The sequence below is a fragment of the Mus caroli genome, unplaced genomic scaffold (genome assembly GCF_978045245.1).
Source record: "Mus caroli unplaced genomic scaffold, Mus_caroli_1 scaffold_14, whole genome shotgun sequence".
Taxonomy (NCBI): Eukaryota; Metazoa; Chordata; class Mammalia; order Rodentia; family Muridae; genus Mus; species Mus caroli.
This window is the reverse complement of record NW_028227269.1, coordinates 78,989,686-79,016,901: the sequence shown is the minus strand read 5'-3', so window position 1 is coordinate 79,016,901 and position 27,216 is coordinate 78,989,686. Positions and strand designations below refer to the sequence as shown.

The following is a 27,216-nucleotide window of genomic DNA, read 5'->3' as shown; positions in this document are numbered from 1 at the left end:
GTGCCATTTACAGACACTAGCACCCTCCCTTCCCCTCACCAGGCCCACACCACACATATCAAACACACAAGACATAACATATAACACACGACACCCACACACACACACACACAGACGGGACATAGACACAGGTCACATCACATACAAGCACATGTATAATGCACTTGAAACATATGCCACCCACACGCCCACACACTGTACGCAAGTATTTCACCGATCCCACAGTCTAAGGACAAAATGTTCCAAGCCATAGAACATTAAGAAACAACACTTACAAATAGATTTGATCATCTTGCTGGAAAATGAAATGAATGACACAGTTTCCTGACTTACCAAGCCTGCATGCTGAATATAATTTATTACTTCTCAGAGATTCAGTAATGTGTCTCTGAGCCTGTCATTACCAGGGCCCTCAGAGCCTAATGACCTGGCCTCTCCCTCTGGCTGCTTTCCCCTGGTCTCAGGCTGCCCTGGCCATGGGCTGCCAGGGACACCAGGCAGTACAACCTCCAGAGATGAGGCTTACACTTGGCTCTCTGGAACACTCTCTCCCTACATGTCTGCATGGCTCATTCTCTTTCCATTCGGGCCACTGCTCAAATGCCACCTTACCACACACACAGAAACCGTTCCTGGCCTTGTTTGCCCCCTTCTCTGACCTCTTACACTGCTTTACTTCATTTTCACATATTTGCTGCTATCTAATAAATTATGTTCATATGTTTATTGTCTGCACTACCCCCCAGGACCCAAGTTCCTTGAGAGCAGAGACTACACCTGTTTTCTTGATGCTTGTAACAGTCTCGGAGCATAGTATGTGCTCAGCGAACAACTGTCAAGGCAGTAAATAGGTGAAGCATTGGGCATTCTGACCAGTGAGTGCATCAAACAGCAACAACTCCTATTTCTGGTTGCTCTTTTGCTGTTATCTGTCAACTTCCCAGGATGTCTGCAGCTCTGGGGGATTCCAATCTCCTTCCTCCTCTGATCTGCTATATTTGTAACCAAGGAAAAGCTAAAGGTTGCCAAGAGAGGACCAACCTGCTGACTTTCTTAACTGATTTTTCTAAACAATGTTTCTTCCCAGGCTGTGGCCTCAGGGCAATTGAAAGCCTGCCTTCTGCGATCAGTGGTCTGAGGACAGGTCTTTGTAGCTTCCTTCTGGTTGTGAACTGTTACAAGATCTAAGTCTACCTACAGACACTTCTATGAGCACATCCCAGGGGCACTCAGACACCTTCAACAGGAGTGGCTGTGTAGCCCTGACAGTCAGTGGGAAGAGTGTCCTCCTGTGGAGATGTCAACATTGCCAGCACTTGAGTAGTTAGCATTTCCATTTGGTCTTATTCAGTAAAGCACTGTGAGGCCTTGAGTCCTGGCCTGGGGCTCCCTTGATTTTGCAGTCTGAGCTGGGAGGGATGGCCTAGATCCTGCCTGGAGAATAGAAGTGACTCACCAAGGCTGTAAGCCCCTCAGCTGCAGAGCTAGCCCTTGCAGTAGCTCCTGGACATTCAATCATTCATTCATATCCTCTTTACACCCCAACCCCATACACTATCTTCTCAAAAGCCAGGCTCTGTTTCTGTCCTGGACCAGTCCGTACCCCTGCAAGGCTCTCAAGGAGCCAGGGAGAGCCAAGGATGTCAGGTCCCACAACTGTGAGCACACTAAGAGTTGTCACCCCTCTCTAAGCTCTCTGTGACGTTTGGTTTTGACTTTTGGACAGCTACTCTGCACTCTATGAAACATCAAGAGGTGGCTTTTCCTGGAGCTGACTTTCTTCCATGCCAGCTGTATGTTGCCCAAAAGAACCTTACATATAGCATTTAAACACACACACACACACACACACAAGGTTCTTCTGTTCATCCACTTACCCAAAGTACCCCCAATCTCCTAAGCATCCCTGGTTCAGGATGTTCATCAAATCCTTTGGGTGACCCAGCATATCTGGCCAGACTACTCATGGGTGTGGCTCAACCCGTGTAAGGTAAGGACACAGGCAGGCCTGGGCTGCAGCCTCTTCCATAAGCCAGGGTTCAGAAGGTGTTGCTAGCCCACATTGCCCTGCAAAGTAAAGGTCAAAACCTTGGGAAAAAGAACAATTTGCCAGTGGTACCCTGGTTGGATCAGGAAACAGAAGTGGGATACATGAAAGTCTTGCCAGGCAAAAAACACCAAAGGAGGCACTAACGTCTGGGGGCGGGACATTTGCTGAAGCCCCGCCCCCTGGCTATTCAGCTCCTCGGGGTCTAGCAGACCTCCCCGCTCCCTCCCTGCCAGGCTGCTCTGAAGGAACGGAGGGGAGGAGCACACAGCAGCTGGAAGCTCCTTTATTCACCCTCCTCCTCCCAGCCTCGCAAGCTGGGCCAGCCCTGCCTCTCAGGGAGCCAGGTCTCCCGCTGTGCAATAATTGGACCCTATTTCTTGACAGTGAGTCTTTTTTTCTCCCCTACCTGCTGCTATTGGAAGCATTTATCTGCTGACTTGAGCCTGTGGAGAGACACCCCAGTGAGCCTTGAACTATCCCAGTGCAGACTGGTTCTGCGATGAAACCTTTCCTGCTGCTGCAAAGAAATCTCTCTCCCTGCAACTGCACCCATTGGTTCGTTCTAGTCTCTGGACCCCAGTCTCCAAAGGGAACAACCTTATAGAACCACCTCTAGGTGGCAAGGAGACAAATAACTCCAAAGCAGAACTTGGCCTCAAAGTGACCACTGGACATCCATTTGCATCCGGCATATGAGCAAGTGCTTATGCACACACAGACATACACACACACACACACACACACACACACACACACAGACATACACAAAACATACACTCACACACCCTCACTTTCAATAGCTAGCATCTATTTCCATCCGGGGTTGGTCTTCTCTCCAGTCTATCAAAGGGCCCAAATTCAGTGATGCTCAGATTTCTTTCTTTTTCTTTTTTTTTTTTTTTTCCAAGACAGGGTTTCTCTGTATAGCCCTGGCTGTCCTGGAACTCACTTTGTAGACCAGGCTGGCCTCGAACTCAGAAATCCGCCTGCCTCTGCCTCCCAAGTGCTGGGATTAAAGGCGTGTGCCACCACACCCGGCTCAGATTTCTTATGTAAAGTAGGAAACTATACTGTGTCTGCAATTTCCGTCCTCAGGGAGGCTGAATCCGGAGGATTTTGTGAGTTCCAGGTCAGCCTAGGCTACAAAAAAACAAAACAAAACAAAACAAAACAAAAAAAAAAACTGTCTCAAAAATAAAACAAAATGGCCAAGTGCATAACCTTCTGAACACTTTATATCATATCTAGTTTCTTTTTCATATTTTATTTTTGATTATATGCATCTGTGCATGTGTCTCTGAATGTCGGTTTGTGCAATTTGGGTGTAGTGCCTACAGAGGCCAGAAGAGGTCGCTGGATCTGGAGTCACAAGCAGTTATGAGATGACCAAAACAGGTGCTAGAAATCAAACTTGGTTCTTCTGGAAGAGCAGTGCATGATCCTAGCCACCAAGCCACCTCTCCCCCACCCTCCAGTTCCATGTCTGGATTCTTACACAGTGACTACCACAATGTAAATGTGAGTGGTCCTTCTAGAGTATCATTTACAAACTAACGAGGTGGAGGTGCCCTGGTAAGCCTGCGCATGCTCACTACAAGACGCAATCCTGCCCATCCCCCAGTCTTTTGACTTGGGCTAGTGAATGCTAGTGTGGAACCTGAGGAGAAGGGAGGCAGGGAAGCCAATCAGGATCTTGCTAGGGAAGAAAAAAAAAGCAGCTCAGCGGATCTAGAGTCTTAACCGCCTCCTACAAAATGCGCTCACCGGTCAGAGAATAACTTGCAAATAATGTCGATGCCACCAGCTCCCAGGGCTGTTTGAGGGAGGGAAGGCTGATCTAAAGCCTGGGAAATACTTGTCCAGTGTCAAAAAATATCAAATGACTGTGACCACCATCAATGTAACACAAAACAGGCAGCTACTCAGAGGCTAGACTAAGTGGCCTGAAACAGTTCTCAGACGAGGCAGAGCACAGGTATGAGACTGTCCAGAGCAAGCCCGATGTCTGAGTGAATCAAATTTAGTGCCCCAGAGGTCATTAATTGACCCCACCTGAAAGCTTGTCACCCCTGTTCACTTCTGGAAGGCTTGGGTCTGTCTCTTCTCCCGTGACTTTGCTCTGCTGTTTATGGGGAGGTGTTCTGGGTTCCCCAAAGAAGCAGGCCAGGCGCAAATCTCCAATCTTCTAACTAGAATGAACTCCTCAGTAAGAGGCTCCTCTCTGACCTCAAGGTGGTTTCTTTCATTACAGCATGACAATCCCCAGGGCAGCTTAGCAGCCTTGGCCTGTGCCTCCTCCATGTCCACCTTAAATGGTTTTTTTTTTTTTCTTTATTTCTTTTTTCCCCCACCTCAGAGCTTCTTCCTCTGCTTGCTAAACTGAGAACCACCACCACAGAAGGAAGCCAAGTCCCTCAGGCCACCCAACATGGAGCAGGGGATTCCTGGCTGGTGGGGGGCTGCTGTTACAGCACAGAAATAAAGGGGTTTCTGGAGAAATGAGCAACACCCAAAGATGCATCCTGTGCCCCTGGGCCTCCCTGTCATCCCTGTGAGAGCTCCCTCCAGCTTGGGTGCCTCAGAACCCAGGAGAGTCCCCGCCATGAATACTTTACATCTGAACACGTTGGGAAATGGAATCGTGGGTATTTGTAGTTTTCTCTCCCTAACCTCTTTCTCGCATGCGTCACCTCAACAAATTAAATACAAAATCATTTTCTATCATGTAGGCAAATCTTATTCCCGCAGCTCCAAAATGCACACATTATAAATAAAATACAAATCCATTCAGCTGTGATTGAACCTCAGTTCTCAAAGAACAGTCCTAGAAAAGCCAAAGTCGGTGTCCCCTTCTATAGTGAAGTTCCCCAAAAGACCTAAAGGGCTACTACAAGACCTGACAGGTCACCTAGTCTCTAGCTCTGTAGGTCAGGTATGTCTCTACTGTGTCCTCCCAGCACCAGAAAGAACTTCCAAAGCTATTTTCTCCCTTCTAGAAATCTACCATCTGTTTGTCAAGGCACTAACAAGCCTGGCCAATTATTTAACCCAAACTGAACAAAGACTAAGGAAGGTCCACAGGTGGTAGGTATCGCGTCCATGGGTATTCAGCTCTGTCTTGATTTCAGGATAAAAAAAAACTCCAGTTGAGGCCAGGTGTGGAGATGTTTATCTGCAATCCTAATACTCAGGGGGCTGAGGCAGGAAGAGTTTGAGTTTAAGGCCAACCTGGGCTTTTCTGTCTCCAAGAACAACAAATGATCTCTCTCACACACACACACACACAAAAGGAGAAGGGAGGGAGGGAGGAAAGAAGGAAAAGATGGAGGGAAGGAAGAAGGGAGAGAAGGAGGGAAAGATGAAGGGAAGGAAGAAGGGAGATGGAGGGAGGGAGAGAGGGAGAGAGGGAGGGAGGAGGTAAGGGAGGGAGAGAAGGTAGGAGAGAGAGAGGAAAAGAGGGAGGGGAGAGAGGGAGGGAGGAGGGAGGGAGGGAAAGAAGGAGGGAAGGAGAAGAAGGAGGGAAGGAGAAGGGAGGAATGGAGAGAGTGAGCAGTTCCAGTTGAGAAAGTTGATGCCAAACCCTTTCATGTGTTTAGACAGGAAATGGCTATCTTAATTGTGTATGTCCCTACTGAAAACACCCAAAATAGTTTTGTTTTCAAATAATGTAAAGTGAAATTCCATGTAAGACTCTGGCCTCTTACTCAAGCCTGTTAAGAGAATTAGCATATAGAAAATTCGAAACCAGAACCAACCAACCACACACTCCAGCCCTGGTTACTCTGCATCCTGCATCAGCTGGAATCCTCTGTTAGCACAGGATCAGTGTGGATCCAAGAGGATGTTTCCAAATACGCTCACTGCCTTGCCCAACACGGTGCAGCAAGGCAAAGAGTCAACCCTTGACGATGCGTGGTAAAGCTGCCAGAGGAATGGAGTCAGCTTCTCCCTTGAATCCAGATTCCATGACCAAAAAACTTCACATCAGAGCCTGTGACACACAGGCTGAGAGTAGGGCCCCTCTGGGAAACTTGGCCATAGGGTTGCCATGCCGACATCACACAATGCCAAACAAGCTCCCCAAGGTCCAGAAGCAACTTGGCTGGCTTTGAACAGGCCAGACAACAGGGTGAGGGCAGAGCTGCCTCCAAGACCAGATGCTCACAGGGACCCTCCCTTTCTGGTTTAGCTCTCTGGTTCCCTGGGGTAGTAATGACTGTCTGAATTTGCTCAGCCTCTGACAACAGGGCTGGCCACCTCATTCTCTAAGAATCTGAAGTTATGGCCCAACTCAACAGTCATGTTTGGGAATGGCTGACAGTGAGGAGTTATCAAAAGTTTTAGAAAGAAGTCAACACCGGCACCTGCCCCCTTTTTATGTTGAACAAAGGGTCCACCTCCTGAAGGTGCCAAAGCACGTGTCACCTCACCTTGGTGTCACCTCACCTTTCTACCGAGGCCAGGCTAGGGCTGTGGATAAGGGCATCTGAAGCTGGACCTGTTCCCTGCTCCCAGTGAGCAGAATCCCTTTGTACTCCTTTATCAAGGAGGTACTTATTAAGTCTTGCCGTGTGTACCAATGTGGGAATGCGGAAAGCATCCAGCACGGTCCCTGCACGCACAGCTTATCTGCAGCTGAGAGCAACATGGAAGTGAATTTCTCAAGATAGGAACACAATGCAAAGCAACATCGAGGGCAGCCTGCAGTCAGGCCAGCAGCAGAGTCATCCCAGGCTACAAGTGGTAAGGGAAGACTCTGCCACTCAACTCCCTGAGACTTCCATCCTTGCCTTTCTTCCTGGCTCGCAGCTTCCAGTCTCAGCAGCTTACCAGCAATAAGTCAGCATCTGCAGGAATGGGGGGGGGGGCATGGAAGTGTTCACTAGTGCCACACACACACCCAACTTCTAAATCTCATCCCGTATCCCACCAACAGTCCCCAGTATACGTACACACACCATTCTGAGACTCTCATCTGAGAGGCACAGAAGATAGGGTGTCCTAACCAAAGTCAGGGTTCAGGTTTCTGGATCAGACTATAGAAGCCTGTCTGTGGTCTCTGCTCTCTTTTCCCACCTACCAACCCCTAGCATCTTCCTCTTCTAGATGAAGGCCACCTCCCAACAGGTCATCAGAGAGAGAGAGAGAGAGAGAGAGAGAGAGAGAGAGAGAGAGAGAGAGATGGGAAGCCCGATCATCTGGCCTCAGTTCTATCATACTGGCCTTAGGCTGTGGTCCCTGAGACCTGGACTGAACTGATCCAGGACTAAGAATAGGGTAGCTGGGACACACATCATGGGAACTCACTGGAGTCTAGAACCACCAATGTTTGTGTTGTTCTTCCTCTGACCTGTCCGTCCATATAGATCTCAGCACCCTAGAAAGTACAGATTTGTTTTTTTTTATTTTAGCTCCATATGTTCAGATACTGACAAGTTTTTGAAAGCCATGTCCTAGGTACAGCATAGTGGCCCTCCTAAGCATGTTTGCAGCGATGCACCACAACTTGGAATCTAGGTTAAAACACAAACCTTAGGGCCTAAGGTCTCCTCTCACCAGGCCCAGAAATTGATACCATTGTAGAGTTTTTACTTCTTTACAAACAGGTGATGTGAGGGAATATGGGAAGGATGGGGCTAAGAGAGGGTACCTAGAGAACCATCCTCATATTCTTGGATTTCACTACAAATTCCCTGCATTCTACAGGATACAGGTATCAGCACTCCTGACCTTGCACCTCACCTACCGGAGGAGCTCCAGTCCCCTCTTCCCGCGGGTTCAGATCTTTCCAGGCAAGAATCACACACTCCCCTACTACACACACACACACACACACACACACACACACACACACACTGGTTCTTTGCTCTTCTTTTTGGTCCTGATGGACTTTTCAAGCTGTCTCTGACCAGCAGTAGTGTGTCCCAAGAGGTTATCTGCCCCCATCGGAAGAATGCTCCCATCTTAGCGTTCTCTCAAAGGGTCCCCTAGTCTCCTTCCTCAACAGGTGCTGGGCCTAGCCACACGAAGCCATCACCAGCTGACCAGATGAAAGTGTAGACAGGACGCCCCCTACAGGCTCAGCTTGCCCCCACCAGGGTCTACTGTGCAGCTTAATCCGCCCGCCCCCCCAACCCCTCGCCCCAGCTCCGCGGGAGCTCTCGGAGTACTAACAGCGCTTTTGTTTCTCCGACTCGCTCAGATGTCTGGAGGGTGATCTCATGAGAGGGAACTGCCCAGTCCAACGCACACACAGTCCCCTTCAACTGCAGACCCTAGGGTTGAAGGCAAAGAGCGCTTACAAGTCAAGCCTTCTCCCCGCCCCTGGGGAGCCAGAAAACACCTCCGGGGAAGGTAGGGGTGGAAGCTGAAAAAATTGGCCCAAGTTGATCTTGGATGTGAAGGCGCTAAGCCAAGGGCAGCGCTCAGCGACCCTTCCCTTACCCATGCCGCCGCCCGGTGTCCTTTACCCCAGAGGCTGAAGACCCGGTGCGCAACACCACCTACGCGCTCTTACTGAGCTCTGCTCCCACCACCCTCTCGCTGCACTCCAGGGCCAGCCGCCTTCTGGGGATGGCGAGACGCCCGCAGCCCCCTAGTCCCCAGCCCCGATTGCGCGGGGCCGCGAGAGCCGCCACGTTCCCAGTCGCGCGCGCACGCCGGGCCCACCAAACTTGCAGCACTTTCTCCCTGCCCCCACATGCTGTCACCCTCCCTGCATCTAAGCACCCTGGCCCCTCCGGGCCCGCACAGGTTGCCATAACAACGAGCAGGAATTCTCCAACATATACAAAGCCTGAACGGTGCTCGGGGCACGCAGCCCCCGGCCGGGCCCCGCGAACCTCGGCTAACAGCGGGGGGGGGGGGGGGCAGGACGCGCGCCGAGGATCCCCGGCCCGCCGCTCACCCGGTGCGCAGAGCGTACTCACAATGAGCGGAATGGTGCGGTCCTCGCGGAGCTGCTCCGGTCTCCCGCCCGCCCTCTGCGCGCCGCGACCGCTGGAGGATGCTGCATGGGCTCGGTTGTCCTGCCATAAGTAGTAGAAAGTGCCCAGGATCCAGGCTACCGTCAGGATGGCGATGGCATTGGCGCGGATCTTCCTCATGGTGGGCGGACGGGCGCCCCGCGTGGGGCCCGAGGTCGGCGTGCTCTCAGAGCCCGGGCAGGGGAGCTTGCTGCCCCAGCCGTTTGTTATCGCTTGCGCCGGGCTGCTCAGTCCTGCAGAGCAGAAAAAGGAGAGAGGTGGTGGTGGTGGTTGGGGGGGGGGGGGGTGATAGGAAGAGACAGGAGCGCAGAGCGATCCTCACGGTCCTAATGCCCTTCAGCCCCGAGCGCGCGCGGCCCCGGGCGCTCATTCATTCGCGCGCCTAGCTGGCTCTGTGCTCCAGACGCCGCGGGCAGCCCGGGCCGCTGCGCACCGGCTAAAGAGCGCGCCCGCTGGGAAGTGGCGCGGGCCTTCCTCCCGCATCCCGGGTCTCGGCGAGACAGACGCCGGGTGGAATGGCGATGAACCAGAGCTGGTCTCTGCTCTCAACGCTCGGCTACCTCTCGCCCGTCCCCTGCCTCCGCGCGGCCCTGGTCTGTCTCTCCACCCACACCTACCCCACGGCCGAGCGGACCTGAGTCACCAGCGAAGACGCGCGACCCCTGGCCTTGGCCCGAGTCGCCTAGCTGCAGTTCCCGGCAGCGCTGAGAACTGAGCTCTGGCGCGGGGTTCAACCTGTGTTCAGAGAGTCCTTCGGAGGGGGCAAGGCTAGCGAGGAGGCAGTCTTGACTTTGCACCGGAATCCTTCTCGGAGACCCAGGATTCCATCCGCCTCGGTGGCCCGAGGGGGTGGGGAGTTGGAAGCTGATGCACTTGACACTCTGGAGAGCGAGGTGAAGCTGCGCTGCGGTACAACCAATGCAAGCACAGGGATGCGATCGCTGGACATCTTTCATTACCCTGGGGCTCCTAGCTTTCTCGTAGTTCCTATCCACTCAGGCATCGCGGTTCCCTGAACTGTCCTGAGGCGTCATCACCGTTCCGTGAGAGTGAAGGGAGGCCATAGAGGCCAGGCCACAGGGTTCGATTAGTGGACAGAACCCTGTCTAAGAGCCCTCTGACAGTTTTCTGACAAAGTGCAAAATAAGGTGGTGAGAGGCAGGATAGACATCATTGAGATTCTGATTCTGCGGAGGCCCTGAAGTCGATGAGAGGTGAGAAGCAGGTGTGAATAATTCAGGCTCCAGGCAGAAGACAAGGCGGGCTAGGGCCTGTCAGGCAAAGGAAGACACACACTCGGAGCTCTGAGATACCAAAGTAGATGCTGCGGAGGAAGAAATAATTTATTGCAAACCGGTCTTCAGTAACGAACTACAGAAATGATTCCTGAAAGTATAGTCTTGCAAAGTGGTCTTTAGGAAGGCTTCCCAGAAAAAGTGGATAAATCTGGAGAATAGGAGGGAAATCCCAAAAAGGCAGAGAAGAATGAGGAAAGGGCAGGGACAGCCAAGGTCCTCAGGATAATACCTCATGAAAGCGTGCTGGATACTGGCAAAGACCTGGTGTGAGTTGAGACTGGCCAGACTGGGCAAGTCTAGATACTGGAGGATCTTGAATGCCAGGAGCAGAGTGGACAGAGTGGTGCTTTTTGGATGATGTCGGGTAGGTTGACTCTTCGGAAAATCCAAGACAGGTCAGGCTTACGAATGAAGTCATCTGGGGAATAAGGCAAATACTGAGATCATAGCAGTATGTCCTGCCTCCCACATCAGCATCAGCATCCGTATCAGCATCAGCATCACCCAGAGACACACAAGTGAAATGAGAGGGTGTTTGTCAGTAGTTCCAGAAACCTAAGACAAGCTTGATATATTTCTACTGAAGTGAAAAGAAAATCTCCAGTGTTTTGTTTAGAGCAGAAAGAGGAGGAGGAGGAGAAGCTGGAATGTAACGGAGTTTCCACTAGTGTTACCACTTACTCCTCGGGACTCACAGGACGAAGGGACAGAGAAGGCTGCCCCTGCACCAGTACCACCACAGAGAAACAGTGGTGGACAGCCTTTCTAGGATGATCAGTCCTCCCTCAGGTGGGCACTTCCCTGGACTTGGAGGTAGTGATTTTACGTGACAGGGAGTTGACATAAAGGTTGACTGTGTCCCCCTCACCATGAGCACTCTAGACAGAGAGGGGGCTTGAGCTGCCACCTCAGCTACAGCTTCTAATCTTCCTTCCAGGATCAAGTCCAGAATGGCTCAGAAGTGAACCCAGCCTTCCCTGGGGTTTCCTTGCTGGTGTTGGGAGGAGATCCAAGCAGCATAGACTTAAAGCCACCCTGAGAGACTTGCATGTTCCTAATAGTCCCTGAACTCCGAAAACACCGAGAGTAACCATGCCAGCCACAGGTTATTTGAGGCTTCCGGGTGGCGCCCTGTGCCAGCCCTCCATATATGCCCTGCAGAGCTCCCACCCTGAGATGAGCTATGCGAATCCTCACACTGGCAAATGAAGACACTCAGCCCTCAGGAGGCCGGCAGGTGCCAGCATCCAGCGACCAGTACAGGGCTGTTTGTGCAGGGTCCTCATTTCCACCCCCAGTCTATTTTCTCCTGGGTAAAGAGGGGGAGGGATATGAAGGGATGGGTCTACTCCTGTAGAGTCATTTCCAGCTTCTAGTACCTTAGACATCTTGCCCCATTTGGCACTCCTCTCAGACACAGTTCACCTCTTTCTTCTACAGATGTCAAAGACAGTACTGAGTGAGCTGAGCAGAATGTCACCACCAAGGGTTCACAGGGATCTTGGAGCTCTCTCTGACTATGCATCTGGGTGGGGACTGGGATGAGGGGGCAACAGAGGGGGTCCAGATCAGTATAAGCCCTTGCCACTGGGGCAGGGACAGGTAAATTCCATGTTAACTGTTACCTATGAGGTGGCTCCGGTCAATTCTCAGCCTCGGCTTTCTCAGCTGCACAGTGAGGGTGCCGGCTGCCTGCAGCATTGCTGGGAAAGATGGGATAAAATACCAGGAGATAGAGAGGCTCACCCAGGGCTCTGCAAATCTCTTCCCACGGGCACATGCTCTTCCCACCTCAGAGGAGTAGGGTTGAAAGGGGACTTCCTAAAGCTTGCCCGAAGCACATGCCAAGAACAGAGCCCAGAATGGCTTCTCCAGCCACATCAAACATTACTAAGGGCAGAGTGCCTTGCCCCACGGCTAAATGACTGCCTCTTTCAGAGCTTCTGCTAAGCTGGCCACTCTAGGTTCATTACCTTTAAGAGGCAGGCCCTCTCAGAAGCCTCTTATCAGGTCTGCTTTAGTGTGAGAAGTCCAGAAGACAGGTGAGAGAACCTGGCACAAACCCTCCCCTCCCACCATACCTGTCTGCTCTGAGCAGGAAAGAAAGCTGGAAGCACAGAGCATCGTGAGCACACAACGCACAGTGCTGACAGAGGATCTCAGCATCCTTATCCCGTGAGAAGGCTACGTCATTGCCCCTCAACAGTGATGAGATCCATGCAGAGGTTGGCAGCCACCCACTGTCAGAGAGCCACCCTCAACATACCAGTTGTCTCTAAGGAAAAGGTGAATGCTGAGCTCCTGGAAACCACTGCAGATGGGAAGGCCTGGCTCTCTGAAAGGATTTCAGTTGATCTCTCTGTCTCTGTCTCTACCTCTGTCTGTCTCTGTCTGTCTGTCTGTCTGTCTGTCTCTGTCTCTCTCTGTATGCTACACAAGCATGCATAAAAACACATCCCATGCATGCAACACCATGGTGCATATGTGGAGGCCAGAGGACAACGTTTGAAGAGTCAGTTCTCTCTAGTTTGAGGCAGGGGCTCTGAGTTTTGCAGCTGAGCTGCGTACTTCAGGCTAGCTGGCCTCCAGCTTCCCATCTCACTGAAGAAGAGCTGGGATCGCACATCCCACTCTTTGACTTGGATTCCAGGTTACTGGACTTGTTCAGCAAGTCCTTTGACCAACTGAGTCATCTCCTTGGCCCCTCACTGATTTGTTTGTTTGTTTATTCTTTTCTTTTTCACACGTATTAATTTGGCAGGGGTTGGGGCCCCTGCACATGCCGTGGTCATGACATGCAGAAGTCAGAGAAGACAACATGTAGGAGTTGGTTCTCTTCCCACCATGTGAGTTCTGAGAATGGAACTCCAATCATGCATTGCAGTGGCAAATGTCCATGCTCACTGAGCCATCTTGCCTCATAGCACAGTGCTTAGAACAGTGGTATAGTAATGGCTCACAGAGCATGCTTATCAAAGAGTTGTCAATGAAAAACAAATGGATCAAAAAAGGCATGGACTGTTGGTACATCTACCTCCCTAAGCCAAACACTTGAAGGAGGAGTACAGGACTAGAGTCCAGAGGATGACTCGTTATAGGGACAGGGGCAAGTGAGGGTAATGGGTCCCCTAACTGCTTCTTGTAGAGCAGCTAGCACTGGCCTCCAATCAAGACGTAAGAGGTTAAATTATGTTGTCCCATGAGGAGGGAGTAAGAAAACTTTCAGGGTCTTGGAAATTGGTACCAGGAGAGTGGGATATTGCTGTGACAGACCTGACCCATGTTGTTTTGGGGAGGATTGTGAAGAATTTTGGAACTTTGCACTAGAAAGCCATGGAGGGTTGACTTGTCTGTAGGGGCTTAGAGAGTGAGAATGTTGAGAGCAGAACAGATGGCCGAGGCCTAGCTTGTGAGGTTTCAGAGGGACGCAAAGACTATATGGGGGCCATTGGTGTGAAGAATCTATGGCTCTGGTTAGTGGGAGCTGAAGAATCAATCAGCTGTGGTGAACAAGGGACCTGAACTGTAGTAAAGTAAAACCTTTGTTTTCCTGGGACAATGGATGCTGCTCAGCTAGGGCTGAAGAATCAGCTGTGATTAACAAGAGACCAGCATCACTGGCGTGAGGTCTCACTGGGAAGTGTTACCTCAGGGTCAGCACACAGAAGCTGTGTTCCAGAAGAGGTCAAGGTTGTACTTCTACTGGCACCCAGGCTTGGGAGTGTAAGAGTCTCCCAGGGAGTCCTGGTTTTAAAGGCATGAAGGAGACATGGAGAACAGCTGAGGCTTGGCACTGCGAGGCCAGAGAGACCATTGGTGAAGGTATAGCCTCAGTGGCAGTGGAAACCCAGGACTGAAGGGGTCACACAGAGAAAATGAGGTTTGACATTGGTCTCTCCATGAAGGGAGACGAAGAGAGGTTACTGGTCAAAGTGCAGCCCAGGTGCAGCAGAAGACCCCAACATTTCGGAGATGCCAGTACCATGGGATGCCCACCAAGAACAGCAACAGCTGTGGCAGGGAGACCGCTAGAGCCTAGAGGACAAGATGTGTGTGCTGCAGAAGGGAGAGCTATAGAAGTGACCCAAGCCCCTTGGAGAAGCCCAGAAGATCATGAGTCCAGGACATTGGACGTTGAATTATTTACAGTGTTGGAGTGTGGTTTTGCTTTGTTCAGATTCTAACTGTACGCTGATTCTTCCCCCTTGAAGTAAGAAAGTATTTAGCTTATTATTTTATAGGAGCCCACAGTTGAGAAACGCTGAATTTTTAAAAGAGATTTTAGATTTTTAAAAGAGACTTTGAATTTTCACAGAGACTGGACCTATTTATTTATTTACCATATGTAAGTACACTGTAGCTGTCTTCAGACACACCACAAGAGGGCATCAGATCCCATTATGGATGGTTGTGAGTCATCATGTGGTTGCTTGGATTTGAACTCACAACCTTCAGAAGAGCAGTTGGCGCTCTTAATCACTGAGCCATCTCTCCAGCCCCAAGACTGGACTTTTAAAGTGTTCGAATTAGTAAAGACTGTAGGACTTTTAAGTTTGTAATTTTTTTTTTATATTTGTGATATTTACTAATCTGAGATCTTAGGGATGAACCAAGAACAGGAAAGGTTAGGTCTTAGAAAGTACTGTGTGTCAAGTTGACAAGGAACAGTTGTGCTAGTTAATTTGATGTCAACTTGACACAGGCTATTCATCTGAGAGCAGGAAACCCTAACTGAAAAAAAAAATGCTTCTGTAAGATTAGGGCTGTAGGCAAGCTGATTGAGCATTTTCTTAATTATGATTGATGGGGGAGGACCCAGCCCACTGCAGGTGGTGCCATCCCTCGGCTGGTGGTCCCAGGTTCTTCCTATAAGAAAGCAGCCTGAGCAAGCCATGAGGAAGAAGCCAGAAAGCAGCACCCATCCAGGACCTCTGCATCAGGTCCTGCCTCCAGGTTCCTGCCCTGTTTGGGTTCCTAACCTGATTTCCTTCAGTGATAAACAGTGATGTGGAGGTGTAAGCCAGATAAACCCTTTCCTCCCCAGCTTGTGTTGGTCATGGTGCTTGATTATAGCAATTGTAACCCAACTATGAAAGTTAGTTCTAATCAAAGTTAGAGAAAGGGGCTGGTGAGATGGCTCAGCGGTTAAGAGCACTGACTGCTCTTCCGAAGGTCCTGAGTTCAAATCCCAGCAACCACATGGTGGCTCACAACCACTCGTTATGAAATCTGATGCCCTCTTCTGGTGTGTCAGAAGACAGCTATAGTGTACTTATTTATAATAATAAATAAATCTTTAAAAAAAAACAAAGTTAGAGAAAGAATGACCTCCATTCTGGTGCCCAACTCATGGAACAATAAAATAGCTGTGAAATGAGCCAGCTGTTGCATTGGGATTAATTTGGCTGCAGAGGTTTTGAGCTAATTAGAAATGTGTCAAATGTTCTTTAGTGACAGCAAAGGATGCATTTTTAAAAGAAATGCATTAATAAAGCCAGTAGTCAGTAGAACCAGTCCTAGAGACAAAGTCCTTCTCAAAGCCCCCCATCATTCCTAACTCTACCACCTTCTCCTTTGCCTCTTTCCCACAGCCTGTAGAGGACTAAGTGACCAAGATTCTCACAGGAGACCACATGGCCCATCAGAATGCCCAGCCAGGAGCTTTCTGTAATGTATTGTGCGTTTCTAGTACAGTGCTGACACTCTCAACATATGTACTAAATATCTAGATTTGGTAATTGAGCGAATAAAAGAATAGGGACAGTCTGGCTAGCCACATGCCACCATTTTCTATCTCATAACAATGTCAAGTAGCCTTTTGAGATGGTGTTTCCAGTGTCTTCTTGCCTGTTGTGGTAGCATTTCTAGACTCTTCCTTTCTTCCTTGAGTACTTACCATGCCAGTCCTAGAGAATACAAAAGTGAATAAAATTTGGTTCTAGCCCCTGAGAGGTCCCTGGATGAACAGCAGGAAAAGGCACATAATCATAAGATGATACGGATCGATAAAAGCACAGAGGAGCTCGGTCACTATCCTGAAGTTGTTTGGGAGCTGAGCCTTGGATGGCAGACTCGCTGTGTCTGGGAGCACAGGAAATGGTATATATGAGTTTACTTTATCATGGTAAGGACAGTGGTGGTGATGCCATGGGCAAGGGACAATCCTCTGTGCCCTATTGAATCTGTACGTGTTCAGGAAAGACAAACACACCAGTGTGACATTAGCAGCTTATGAGGTATAGTGAGTAGACTGAAGACTACTGGTGGAGGATCACAGTAACACTGTAGCCTTCCCAGCAACGTATCTAGCCTGGATTAGGGTAGTGACTGTGGCTAGAGCAGGACAGAAAGAGGGGAGATGCAAAAGATTTGCCCATGGGTGGTGGGTAAGAGAGAGGATTTCAGAATAACATAAATTTCCTGCCTACTAGAGATGTCCTCTGGCTTAAGGGGATCGTGAACTGAAATGAATCCAGGAGGGAGGTCTGAGAAGTATCTTCAATTGAACCTGAGCTCTCTGGGGCTATCTAATCTCTGGAAGAATGCGTGAATCAGTCAGGTAGAGATGAAAACTCAGAAGCCCAAGTGGCAAACTCAGCACAGAGTGGTGATCACGTACCCAGCACAGAGGCCACACACATCACAAAGTCACAAAGTATTGGATGCCTACCATGTACCTAGGCATGAGGAGAAGCCATGCACATCACAAACGATGGCTTCTGGATCCCTGAGTGAGGATGAAGGACTGTCATTTTTTCCCTGTGTCTGCCATGCTCTGGATGCAGGCTCTTAGGAATACTTATTTCTTTATCAGGGCTCTTATCAGCTGGAACATGGAAAGAGCTGCTAGCCTTTGGCCTTACAAACTTTAGTTCAGGGTCAAAGGGATCAGGCCTGAGACCAAAGCCAATGCAAGGTGAAGAAGCCCAGACTCCTGGCCTGCATTCATTTAGTCCAATGGCACCTACAATCAATGTCTCACTTGTCTTCATAAAGCTTAAAAGCAGAAATTATGGGGATACTCTGGGCTTGGTATATACTTTGGAGCTCTCATCCAGCCAAGATTGCCAAGGTATTCTGAAGTATAATTTCTATTCCCTTACAGGAAGATGATGATAATGCGGGAGGTGTGTAACACCAGACCCACGCTTTCTGGGAATTCAGCATTCAGAGAAAGTGAGGTTTTTACAAGCCAGTGTTTACAGTTGTACATGTCCTCTCTCCCTGGAGCCACCTCCAAAGCCATCAGAAGGCTCATCAATCTGGTTTGGATGCTGAAATTGCTCACAGTGTCTGGAGCTGATGCCAGAGCAAAAAAGACTTTTAAAAGGCATCATACCATTTTATCAGCATATAAATAGTTATAAACCGTGGGGTGTCTCCTCAGGGTAGGTGGTGGTAAACAGCTAGCTGGGCTGGCTGTCGGGACTCAGGGCATGGAGCTCAGAAGCAGCAGCAGCAGCAGCTATTTCTACTCATGTCTTCTCATCACTCTTGGCACCACCGCCCTGTGTCCATTCTCAGGCTGTCCTTAGTCCAGATGGACACTTCTCCCTCATCCCCAACAAGAAAATGCCAGCCTCTGCTTCCCACACCCACAGGCTGTAGTTCTTAGTGGAGGTGCTATGCCTCTGCTTGGCCCCAGATCTCAGTCTGTGTCCAACAAAAGAGGCAGACAAGAGTCTGTGGTTGTTGTTGTTGTCTCTGTTGTCTCTGTCCCCTCCAAGTGCCTGTGTGTATGGATATATGTGCAGGAATTTATGTGATCTGTTTACTAAAATTGGACTTCATACTTTTTCTTGAATAACTGATTTCTTTCCTGTAATTACTAGTTATTAGTAACACATGATTGTTCACTAGAGAAAAAATAAAATCTGTATCTAATTGTCTTTCCTTCTATCTCTGAATCATTTATCTTTACAAAGACCACTACCTAAAAGTGGAGGGAGCTGTAGCAATTGGGAAGTGGGACACCTGCCATCACCAACTTGGTCATCCTGCAGAAGTAACACACTTGGGCCTCTTGCATTTAAAAATGGGACTTTATTGGTGGGTGTTAATGCACACTGGTGATCTCAGCACTTGAGAGGCTGAGACAGGAGGACAGCTGTGACTTTAAAAATAGCCCCACCCCACCCCCACCCTCCAAAAGGGAAGGTTTAGAAAGATGGCTCATCAGTTAGAAGTAATATTGTTCTTGCAAAGGACCCAGGTTAAAATTCCTGCCGGGCAGTGGTGGCACACGCCTTTAATCCCAGCACTTGGGAGGCAGAGGCAGGCAGATTTCTGAGTTCCAGGCCAGCCTGGTCTACAGAGTGAGTTCCAGGACGGGCAGGGCTACACAGAGAACCCCCCCCCCCAAAAAAAAGTAAAATCCCAGCACCCACAACTATCTGTAGAGCGCATTCCTACATGAAATAAGTCTTTAGGAGAAGAGCAGTACTTTGTCTCAAGTGCACTTAAAATGGCCTTTCTAGGACTGGCATTTTAAGATTTCACTTGCTTAGTATTTAAACTATTTCCTGTCCTGGAAAGAATTACTAGCACTAATCTAGAATGCAATTTTCTTTGTCCTTTGATTTCCCCCAACATCTTAAACACACACACACACCTGGATGATTTATAATATTATACTTGATCAAGAATCTGGAACCTGAGATGGGAAGATTAAGATTTTCAGTGGTTAAATGTAATCAAGAGAGCTGGATTTCAGAGCTCCAGATTCCACATAAGTGCCAGATGGGGCATGGCAGCTTGCCTGTAATTCTAGTGTTGGAAGGAACTGGGATCCCTGGAGCAAGCCCCGGAGTTCTGGGTTTGAGAGACTCTGCCTCGAAGAACGAGGTGGAACAACTGAGGAAGATTCCCAGTATCAACCTTGCACCTCGACATGCATGTGTAGAGATATCTGTGTGAACCTGCACATATGTGAACACAAATACTCATGAAAAAAAAAAAAAAGAAGAAGAAAAATAAGAACTTGACATCTTTTAGATGGACAAAAAAATAATTCAAGAAATTGGGGTATTCAGGGATGGCTCTGGGAATGGGAGCCAGTCTTTCACTGCATATACTTTTGTGCCTTTTTCCCCTTTCAGTTCCTGGAGAACAGGAGCCCAGTGATGGGACTGGACCCCTGCTGGACCATCCCCACTCTCCAGCCTGGAGTTGGCCTGGAGACGTTTGATGGATGCACACTGCTACTGGCTACTTGGCTGCAGGCACTCTGCTGGGCTATCATGCCGCACAGGGATTCTACTGAGGCACTCTAGCAAAGGGCTGCCTCTCCACAGCTCCTGGACAAGCAGAGTCAGCAAAGGAGAAGCATACCCAACCATAAATTCACCGGCCCCTACTATTTCCTCTCGAAGGCAGATTGCCTCTTTTTTGCTTTGTTTTCTGATGATGTGACATGAAGATGTAAGTATAAAAGAAAAAGAGGTACTAGAGCTAGAGTCGACTGGGGAGAAGGAGAAAGGTTCTATTTTCCCTGGTAGCAGCCTGCAGTGCGTGGCTCCATTGACAGAGCCAGGTTGCTGCATCTCAGGCTGACTTCTGTGCCTGTCACCCCCACCCCCAACCTGTGTTGGCGCCCCATCCGTTTTCCTAATTACCTTGAGCCCTTACCCAGTCTCCTCCTTCTGTCTCCTTTCCTGACTATAGCCTTAGATGGCAATGGCCATCACTTTTCTGTCCTTGTCTTTCTTTGTCCTACTCTGATTTCTTTGGTGCCACCTATTGCACAGGCACATGGCCAAGAAACAGCTGCCATCACTGAGGTCCGTTTCCCAGTCTGGAACTGTCATTAGTCCACAGCTCAGACTGTTCAAGGTGGGTAATTCCCCTTTAACGATATCCCCACAGCCAATCACCTGCACTGTAAGTTAAAGATATCAGCTTCCCCCTATGAATTAGTTCTTACTAGGAATCTGTAGATCAAAGTTTAAACACCCCAAGTTACTTCTATGTCTTGTAAACAGGGCCCAGAATCCATACTCAATCTGGAGTGTCCTGGTAGCGATGAACCCGCTGGTTCCAGAGCCTGTCACTGCAGTGAGTGGGCTCTCGGCTGTCTCACCAACTGCACACAAGCCCGAGAGGGCCTAGGCTGTCCCCCCGAAGGAAGCTGTGGGGAATGAGGGCAGGAGGACAAAAAGCTATGACAATCAGACAAGTAGCAGCAGACGGAGATGAGTATGTGCCAGCGCAGACGCAGACCACAAAGGCACAAGCAGAGATGGAAAGATAGAGAACACAGGAAAAACAGCTTCAGGGAGAGACAAAGCAGAGAGCAAAACCCAATAAAAGTGTAAAGAACACTAAAGCCAGACAAGACTGGGGAGAGACCATCCCCAGAGGCCGTGAACATCAGTGGAGTCAGGTCAGCGAGGAGGGCGGGAGGCTTTGGAGTGGCGCTGGAGGCAAGAGCATTGGAGCAACATAAATCTGTTGGGAAGGGTCACTCACCTTCCAAGCTGTTGTGCTTATTGGCTACAGCAAGCAGAATCTATTTAAAACAGACCAGGCACTTTGCCTTATTCCGTTTCCCTGCCCAGAAAAGGCTGGAGCCAAAGGCTGAGGGAACCAGTCCAGCAGCCACCACAGGCTGAGTGGGAAGAACCCATCCTATCTCCAATGACCCCTCCTTTCATCTCGCTGCCACCCCTAAGCCACCAGGTCACACTCAACTGTTAGCATACTGAACACAGCCTCCAAGCCTCCAAAACTTCCTTCAAGCTTGTCAGAAGGCAGCCGCTGCTCAACTGTGAGAGCTGTTGTAAGGCCACACTCAGGAGGGCTGTTTGACAGCAGGCATGTTTTAGAGGAGCGAGGGATTGGGGTGGTCATATAGAGGAGAGGATGCCAGGGAACTGGGAAGACACCAGCGGTGCCACTCCCTTCCCTGGACTGTGTGTGAGTGTCTTTGGAAGTGTCAACTTGGAGCTGACCCCTAACCACCTACCACAGGGGAAGTGCAAAGGTTAGGAGGTAGAAATGGCCACAGAAAGCCATACCTGCTTCCTTCCCTCCTGGGGGAGGTGGGAAGAGAACCCCCCCCCCTTTCCTGGGCTCTATGGCCATGCTGGGAATAGGGCTCAGTAAGGTTGTATGAGATTTATGTGTGTAAACCTTACTGTACAAATTGGTTTGCCAGAGAAATTGGCTTTTCAAAATAAATTTGAGGTCAACCCTATGTTCAAAGAGAAGAATGGCTTGGGAAAGTGAAGTTATCCCAGCTCGTGTTTGTAATTTTTCTTTTTTCTTTTTATGATTTTTCAGACAGGGTTTCTCTGTGTAGCCCTGGCTGTTCTGGAACGTGATCATTCTGTAAACCGGGCTTGGCCTGGAACTCAGAGATCTGCCTACCTCTGCCTTTCAGGTGCTGGGATTAAAGGTGTGCACCACTACCGGTTAGCATGTTTGTAAGTTGAATCAGAATGTCTAGTTTTAAAGGCCAGGAGAGGACCCTGTGTAGAGACTCACCTGTACCTTGGTTTTAGGTTTCAGGGGCTAAGCATCACTTAGCAGGAATACAAGTGGATGTGCTATGGGAACCACTACTAAAGAATGTAGGAAATTTAGTGGAAAATTTCAAACATATACAGAATAGGAGGAGCTGGAGAGATGTTTCAGTGATTAAGAGCATTGGCTGTTCTTACAGAGGACCTGGGTTCCATTTCCAGCACTCAATGGTGGCTTATAACCCTTTGTAACTCCAGTTCCCAGGCATCTGAAGCCCTCTTCTCTCCTCTGCAGGTACCAGGCATATACACGGCACACAAACGTATGTGTAGGAAAACACCCATATGGATAAAAAAGAATTCTATTCTATGTGCACATAGCACCTATTTGTAGTTAACTAACTTACTAAAATCAAACTTCATGAAATGTTCTGTAATCCCTAAGTGTAGAGAAATGCTTAGACTCCACTACCAGATCCTCAGCAACTCTGACTCAGACTTACAGTCTTAGTGACCTCAGCTTGGTGAATACATAATCTTCTGGTCCCTAGAAGTTTGTAACATAAGGACGGCTAAAACTCTTCCTGTTGCCAGGCATGGCAGTGCACGCCTTTAATCCCAGCACTTGGGAGGCAGAGGCAGAGGCAGGCAGATTTCTGAGTTCGAGGTCAGCCTGGTCTACAGAGTGAGTTCCAGGACAGCCAGGGTTACACAGAGAAACCCTCTCTCGAAAAACAAAAACAAACAAACAACAAACAAAAAACCTCTTCCTGTCCCCTTTTAAAAACCATACTAGGGATTGAACCCAGGGCCTCCAACATGCTAGGCAAGTTCTCTGTCCCTGAGCTATGTTGCCAGTCTTTATTAATTTTTTTTTTATATTCTTTTAAGAGAGGGTCTTGGTATGTGGCCCTGGCTGGCTTGGGACTTGCTTAGTAGACAGGGGGATTCCCAAATGCTGGGACTACTGACACACAACAGGCAGGCTTAAATTCTAGCCCGTGACAGTTATATGAGCATACACATCTGTCAAAATTCATCAAGCTATATCCTTCAAATGTATGTCTTCTTCGAATGTATGTATGTCAACTACACTGCACTTCAATAGGGTATTAACAATAAACCCCAGTTCTGTGTACAAACGAGTCAAAGCATCGCCGGTGTGAGGTGTGCTGGGCAGTTCAGAGAAAGCTGCTGTTTTGAGAGAACAATGCTCTTTGGGCTTTTGCAAAACTTGTTCTTTGGAACCTGCCACCACAGCATGTGCTTTTGGTTAAGCATTCCACAGCTGAAACGCAATTCTATGCTTAAATGCCGAGAGGATGAAGCAGAATCTTGGCCAAGGTCAAGCTCTACTGATGGCTGGAGAGGGGGTGGCAGCTAAGTGCTCTGCACTTGTGTAACATTTCAAAAAGAAAAGCTAACCCCAAGCCATCATCTGCTCATTTTCTGAGCCAACTTTGGTCCTGCTCATTTTATCCAAGAGCTTAGAGGAAGCCATATGTGCTATGGCGTGGGCTTACAGACCTCCAGGCCCAAACACTGCTGTCTTGGTTTGAGAGACATTGAGCTAGACCAAGGCTTTCAGTGGGATAGAGCAGAAGATTCAGTAAGAGACCCTGTATAAGAGAGGGCAGAACAATGTACTTGATGCTTTTGGGTAGAAACTTGAGACTTCTATCTTTTTCCAGGTGACTGTGAAAAAGTTTCAAACTAAGCATATCGGTACAGATCTGTGTTTCAAAAAGAAAAAAGTCAGCATACTCTTTGGGACTGGAATGAAGCCTGACAGGGACAGATTAGGAAATACATTTTCTACAAAGTCAGAAGGAATGACATTCACAGAGGGGTCTTTACACAGCTAATAATGCAAACATTACCTTTGTCCATGTCTATCCAGCTGGTACCCAAGCAAGGGCAAAGGTGAGCAGGACGAAGCCACTGGCATAGCCAGAAACTCTTCCCACACTCCCTTGAGCCATTCACATCTAGGGCTCATGGAGGCCCCTGGGTTCTCAACAGTCAGATAACTTTTGTTTTTTTTAATCAGAGACCATTTTTACCTATTTGGTTTAATGTCTTCCTTTTAAAGTACTCAATTTGGTGGGTGATGGCTTACACTTTTAATCCCAGCACTTGGGAGGCAAAGGTAGGTGGATCTCTGTGAGTTTGAGGCCAGCCTGGTCTACAGACCTAGTTCTAAGACAGCTGTGGCTATACAAAAAAAACCTCTCTCAAAACAAACAAACAAACAAACAAACAAACAAGCTAATTAACTGTCTTAGTTAGGGTTTTACTGCTGTAAACAGATACCATGACCAAGTCAACTCTTATAAGGACAACATTTAATTGGGGCTGGCTTACAGGTTCAGAGGTTCAGTCCATTATCAAGGTGGGAACATGGCAATGTCCAGGCAGACCTGGTACAGGAGGAGCTGAGAGTTCTACCTCTTCATCTGAAGGCTGATAAGAGAAGACTGACTCTCACATGGTTAGGAGGTTACTGCCCATGCCCACAGTGATATACTTCCTTCAAGGCCACACCCACTCCAACAAGGCCAGATGCCCTAATAGTACCACTCCTTGGCCAAGCATATTCAAACCACATAAATAAATAAATAAATAAATAAATAAATAAATAAATAAATGTGCCCAATGTCTTTAATCGTAACTCTTGGGGACAGAAGCAGCTAGACCTGTGAGTCCAAGGTCAGCCTAGTCTGTACAGAGTTCCAGGCCAGCCAGTGCTACAAGGTGAAAACTTTAATTAAAATGGTGGCTGTACTACAGAAGGCTTGGACCAAGGGGTCTCTCTGTTGGCACATTAATCTAGATCTTATCAGTATAAAAAGGTAAGTGATTAGTACAAAGACCTCCAGCAGACAATGGGAGAAGAATAAGGCCATCAGCCCACTCTTCTCTGAGCCTCCAATATAGGATAAACTGAGTACAGAGAAAAAAGCAATCTTCAAAGTTAAGTCTGTTAGTGAATCTTTCATGCCCACCACTTTTAAAACCACATATGCTAAATCTCCAACTCTCTCAGCCCCATTGTCTTACGGCTAAGTTCAAATCTCTTATTGTTGTTTTCTGTTTTATTTTTTTGTTTTAAACTCATTTTAAAAAAATTATGTATATAGGTGTTTTACCTACATGCGTGTCTGTGTAGCACTTGTATGTGGGGTGCCCAGAGGCCAGAAGAACGCACTGGATTTCTGGAACTGGAGTTCCTGTGTGAACTCCCGCGCAGATGATAGGAATAGAACCCAGGTCCTCTGGAAGAACAGACAGTGCTCTTAACTGCTGAGTCACCTCTCTAGATCCCTTCTTTTGTTTTTCTGAGACAGGGTGTCATTCTGGAGCCCAAGCTGACCTCAAACTTGTAGTGATTCTCCTGTCTCAGCCTCCCAAGTTCCAAAATACAGGCATGAACTACCTACCACTTCTGAATTATCTCATTTTGTTTTACTTACTGGTATGTTCAATGGTGAGGTTCTGTGCTGGGGAATGAACCTGGGCCTTACTGTATGCTAGCAAGCACTCTTCTACTGAGCTGTATCTTTAGCTCTGGTTTCTGATTCTTATCCAGGACTTAATACCCTGGGGACCTGAGGAGTCAGATCCCAACTGTGCGCCAACATGTTGCAGCCTGACAAGGGAGACCTTGGAGAAGCACATATAGGAAATCAATCCAACTCAAAATTATCCTGAATCACACACCGTGCTTGAAATAATGCTGACTATAAACTCAGCAGATTTTTTTAAAAGGGGAGATAGAGTTTATTTGGCTTATAATTCCAGGACATGGTCCATTATTATAGGGATGTTAAATCAGGAACTGAAAGCAACTACTTGTATCTAAAGTCCAAGCAGAGAGAGCACGTGCAAGATGCTATTGTGTGCTTGTCTTACTTTCCTTCGTTTTTTAAGTAGCCCGGGGTTGCAGAACCAGGGAGCGGAGCTGCCCTTAGTGGGCGCTGTTCTTCCTACATTGATTGTCATAATCAAAGTTATCCCTCACAACCCTGACCACAGGCCAACCTGATCTAGACAAACTCTCATTGGGATGCTTCCCAGGCTGTGTCTAACTGACAGTGATAACTGTCACACTCACCATGTCACTTTGTTTTTTAATTCTGACTAATTAGTGTCAACCTGATGTTACAGCTGCCCCTGGCCCCTTCCCATCTGTCTCTGGTTCTCAGCCACCACGAGGAAAACAGATTTTACATACCCTCTCTGCTATGATCATCTGCCTCACTGTAGGCCCAAAGCAATGGGTGATATTGAGAGAAAGGCAGCTAGTTAACTTTTCATCAAGGGAGAGAAATCCCAGGAAATGGTAACTGAGTGTTTTAGGTTCAGTTTGGAGGATGTAAGACTAACTACTACTACCTTTCACAATAAAAAGTGGCCTTGAGGGCTTGGAGAGAAGGCTCGGAGGTTAAGAGAACCGACTGCTCTTCCAGAGGTCCTGAGTTCAATTCCCAGCAACCACATGGTGGCTCACAACCATCTGTAATAAGATCTGATGCCCTCTTCTGGTGTGCCTGAAGACAGCTACAGTGTACTCACATAAAATAAAATAAATAAATCTTAAAAAAAAAAAAAGTGACCTTGAAAGCAACATATACATTAGCAAAGCCACAACCTACGTCACAGAAACTAGGTTATTTATAGAAGCATTCCTTAGTCCCATATAGAGGAAGTCAGATCTTTATTATCTCTAAAACAATGATCCATTCGGTCCAATTACCCATAGCATTGGGACCACCAATCAGAGATGGCCATAAAGTAACAAGGAAATGTGATCAGTGCCTTTCCCAGCATGTCAAATGGCACGCGGCCTCAGCGGGTCACCACTGCATCTCCGTGCAGGAGGCAGGAAAGGGTGCTGCTGCTGGGGGTCATGGGTTGCCTGCTGGCATCACCATCACTGTGCTCCAGGACTGGGATGGGAAGAGTCCAACATAGGGAACTTGGCAAGAGTCAGAAGAATAAGCTAGATCCAAAGTAAAAGCTGAAGTAGTTTTATATTACTCATGTTGTGTTGTCTTAGCAAGATTCACCCTCTTTCTATCCTCTTTTTGCATATTTCTCTCATGAAAAATAGATTTTTTTTAAGATCTAAAAATTACCATTGTACAGTTTTTGAAGACAACAACAACAACAACAACAATGGGGGGAAATCATTTCTTTTCTTTTCTTTTCGATGCAAAAGCAAGAGGTTTATCTTCCAGCACGTTGGGGTTGACCTCCAATTAGTCCCTCAAGGCAAGTGACTAGAAGGCCCCCTGCCCCTCCCCATTCGTTTCAAATACATAATAATTAGTAAGCTATCAAATCTTTGGGGGGAATTGCTCCCCTGGCTCCACTTGCTCACTCCCATTCTTGGGGAGCGTCCCTTAATAAACCATGAG

At 48.3% G+C, this 27,216-nt stretch overlaps 1 protein-coding gene and 1 pseudogene across 2 annotated transcripts in view; both read right to left on the bottom strand.

The window, feature by feature from the left end:
- The window catches only part of Galnt16 (polypeptide N-acetylgalactosaminyltransferase 16), an 86,471-nt gene extending 76,631 nt beyond the window's left edge, over positions 1-9,840 (bottom strand). The window contains exons 1-2 of one of the 2 annotated variants that reach the window (XM_029484935.2): positions 9,654-9,840; positions 8,980-9,269 (exon numbers count right to left, since the gene is read on the bottom strand). In XM_029484935.2, the coding sequence (XP_029340795.1) occupies positions 8,980-9,156 (177 nt within the window). In that variant the 5' untranslated portion in view covers positions 9,157-9,269; positions 9,654-9,840. Of the gene's footprint in view, positions 1-8,979; positions 9,296-9,653 lie in introns of those variants that run through there. The other variant, XM_029484934.2, reaches the window with a different exon arrangement.
- Positions 9,841-10,347: 507 nt separating this feature from the next.
- Positions 10,348-10,438, bottom strand: LOC115032894 (small nucleolar RNA U3; annotated as a pseudogene).
- Between the last annotated feature and the right edge of the window lie 16,778 nt (positions 10,439-27,216).